Here is a 3,929-nt window from a genome sequence, read left to right on the forward strand (position 1 = left end):
TTAACCATAGTCTTAGGAGATGTATGTATGTACATCTAAGATTCAAACTTGTGTAGTATAATCTAAAGTTCAAGCATGCTTATAAACTACAGATCTCTTTGCTAGTCCCTTTTTTCTCACATTGGCTCTTAGTGTAAGTTAACTAATTTTGTTTTCTCTTTGCTTAAAATGTAAGTTAATTATTTTGCTTGTAAAGAAATTTGCACAGAACATAATCATTAAAGATCATAATTAACCTCTCTCACAAGTTTAACAACAAGACCAAAATATCAATGAGGAAAATATTACAAGCTATCTTTATAGATCTTAACCCACAAAAAAATTTCATATCATGGTTTTTTTTTTTTGTTAGCCGAGTCAAATCTTTATTGACTCGTAAAAAAAGACCCAAGATGAGCTTAAAAATAGAACCAAAAAAAGAAAATATAAGAAAGAAGACATTGAAGAGTCATTAAACTAAAGGAAAGAGAGAGGATGTTTTAAGAAAAAAAAGAGAAGCAAATCAAAAAAACCAAAAAAAAAACTTCATCTTTAACCATCTCGATCTCAGTCACCTTTAGCTTACTTCTTCTCTTGCTCTTCAAACTTTTGAGATCTCATCGGATCATAGAAGTAAGATCTTGAAAGAAGAGTTCATCACAAGGAATGGTGAGACCCATGTCGTGATCAAAACCAAACTCTTCCTCAGCTCTTCTAAGAAGACATTGGAAATCAAGATTGGTCAAGAAAGAGATAGGAACTATGTATCTACTCCTGTTGTGTCCTACGTAGACAGGGAAGTGTCCCTTTGGTACATCAAGTGGGAGATCATCTTCTACATATCCTCCTCCATTCTTCTTACCTAAGCTTGAACATCTCTTAAGAATCTGCCTTAGCATTGCTGTTTGAGCGAGCTTAGAAGATTTCTTGAGGATAGCCATTTTTTTGTGTTTGGGTGAATATGAGAGAAATGCTTAAGGTTGTGTTTGGAAAGAGAGAGAGAGAGAGAAAGAGAGTGTTGGGTGGATATTGAAGGGTGAGGTGTAAATATATATAAAGACATGCATGTGTTGTGTAATGTGTCTCTGTGTCTTGTGAGATATGTGTGGAAGCCAAAATGCCAAAAAGACATAAGAGGTTATAACCATTTTGTTGTTGGTCCTCTTATGACATTATGGTCCCTTTTGATCTCCACCTGGTTTGTAACAATTTAACCCATCAATGCTATGTGGATTTAATCCTTTAATAGACTCGATGTCCGGGGACGCATCATATACTTTAGCGATGTTAAAAGTGGATTCAAAATCTGTGACTCGGATCAACTTATGTTTTAAAATGGTCTGATCTTTAAAGTAATGGTTTTAGATATAAAGGACCGGACATGTTTTAGTATGACCGGACGTGTTCAACTACCTATGGTCAGTGTTCAAGAAAGCGTTAGGTAGTATCTAAGGCGGTAATCCAACGTTTACTACCTAAAATGTTTAATCGGGGTCTAGGCGATTTTAGGTATTTACAAAATAAAACATCATTTTTATGATAGTATAGATAAAAATTTATGTAAAAACTATATGTTAGAGAAATAAAAATAAATAAATCATAACTAAATATGAGAAAAAAAAATTATTTTATTTCTATAAACAACATATGAACATTTATAATTATATATAGATGTAGAACTTAACATTTTTAACCTATTTAGTTAAAAATAATAAAAATAGAACCTATGTAATTTTAGGCGGGTTAAGCGGTTGTCTATACTTCGATTGAACGCTTACCATCTAGATGGAACCTAAACCACCGTCTAAACCGCTTTCTAGAACACTATCTATGGTATGTAAACTGCTTTTTAGTCATCCTCTTTTTCATCCTCGTTATCACATTATAGAGAAATAGCGGTTGTTTTAGTTATAATGTATATATGAAGTCATAACAATTGGTCCATTGGAGTTCGAATAATTTGGAGTTTCAAAAAAAAATGTTTCTGTATAAACTCATGTTCTAGTGTTGGAAAAGACATACACAGATGTCATGTAGATCGGTAATAGATTTTCACAAAAGAGACCAGTCTTCTTCTTATCCCCAGAAACTGCTAATTACTAGGATCGAAGTACACCAATACTAGGAGGAGTTAACCCACGTCAAACAAGAACTCTATATTAAAATGACTTTGCCTTTTTAATTGGAAAATACTTGTCCCTTTTAATATTTGGACGTTGTTTAAAATGCTCTTTAGATTTCACTAATTTAAAAAAATAATAACATTTGGTTTCAAAGAAAAAAAAATATAAGTTTTAATAAAAAAAACTTATGTCAACCAAACGTTTATTAAAATACTATCTTGTGATTAGTAAATCAAACAGAAACAAATTATGAAACGATTACTAATATCTTCTTAATTTTTTTTATATAAAAAATTCGACTTTGAGAAATTTGTTTTGGAAATTTTAAAAATCTCTATACTGTATATTGTGGTATTTCTAGTGATAAATATAAAATAAAAATGTGTAGTTTATGAAATCTCTTTTAGTAAGACCTAACCCCTCCTATCCCCTACCACATCCCTAACCAATGACATATGACAAAGAATAATATAAGAATCTCCAAACAAATATTAGTATTGTATGGTTTAATTACTATGGACATACTTTATATTTTTATATGTAATTTTCCATTCATCAAAAAAAAACTTTTAACCTTTATCATATACAAACATTTATCTATAAAAAAAAAATACTGTCAAAAGTTATGAATTTTTATAACTATTTTAAATGTTTTTCTTATCATACATTTTTTTTTGGTTTGTTGAAAGAAACAGTTTGAGATGTGTCAATTCGTGTCTCTCTACCTGCAGAGCAGAGGGCGTCGTTAAAGTGCGTAAATCACGGACTTTGGAAACAGCAAATGTACTGAAGAGTACAAAGAAGGGCAGGACCTTTTGTTTGTGGTCAGGAAAGAGCTTGTGACACTTTCAAACAAAATTATTATTTTTTGTAGTTACTATTTTAATCTCACTTCTGCTAACACCACCCATGTGCTCTCTCCTCCATTTCTTTCTATTTACTTTGTTATGGTTGGTTTCTCACAACTCTGAATGAATCAGTCTCTGTTCATCCTTTTTCCAAGGTTAGGTTTCAGTGATTCCCTAAATTTCAGTCTATCAAAGCATGGGAACTATTATTCGGAAACCGCTCCAATCTAATTTTGATATCCGAAGACAACCGGATCCAATAATAAAATTACGTTTCAGAGAAAATTGATCGATATATAATATATTAATTTTAAAAATATATTGATATTTATATAAAAAATAAAGGTGAACAAAATACATTATATGATAATAAATTTATGTTAATCATTATGTTTAGCATTTGGCATTTTATTTTACTCTAAATTATGTTTTATCGATTTGAATCCAAATCCGGATATTCACGGATACCCGAAAGCCATAAATACAAATACTCTACATTAAACATCTATTTTATTCATGAAAGTATAGTTTAAAATAAGTGACCAATTAAAAATCATTTATAAAATTTAAGATTTATTCGGATATTTTAAAACTTCGAATTGATTTTAATTTGGTTTTTCTCTTTTCATTTCCAACTCTATATTTTTGATTCGTTCATTTTTCCGGAAGCTTAAACTTCATCCCTTTTAACTTAACTAAACTACCAATACGTGGATAAAACATATTTCTTTATAGCAAAAGAGTGCTTGCTCGCTATTTTATTAAATATTTTAGTGTTACAAAACTTGATTTTCATTGAAAATTTTGTATAGATGTTGGTTTGAATAATTAATTATATCAAAAGATATGGCTTTTCAGAATTGAAAAAGAAGATATCTCGAGAAATAGACCGCAATTTCCATAATCAAAGGAGCTGATTTTGGTCAAAAAGCAATTTGATGAACGATTTGTCATAATCTCTAAAACAAGAGTATAAGTT

The 3,929-nt window shown here is 30.2% G+C and overlaps 1 protein-coding gene across 1 annotated transcript; it reads right to left on the reverse strand.

Moving 5' to 3' along the window:
- Nucleotides 1-212: 212 nt before the first annotated feature.
- Nucleotides 213-1,102, reverse strand: LOC17893042 (auxin-responsive protein SAUR50). The gene has a single exon (XM_006298963.2). The coding sequence runs from the start codon at nt 918-920 to the stop codon at nt 597-599; it is 324 nt and encodes a 107-aa protein (XP_006299025.1). The 5' UTR covers nt 921-1,102; the 3' UTR covers nt 213-596.
- Between the last annotated feature and the right edge of the window lie 2,827 nt (nt 1,103-3,929).

This window comes from Capsella rubella, unplaced genomic scaffold, assembly GCF_000375325.1.
Source record: "Capsella rubella cultivar Monte Gargano unplaced genomic scaffold, Caprub1_0 scaffold_3, whole genome shotgun sequence".
Classification (NCBI taxonomy): Eukaryota; Viridiplantae; Streptophyta; class Magnoliopsida; order Brassicales; family Brassicaceae; genus Capsella; species Capsella rubella.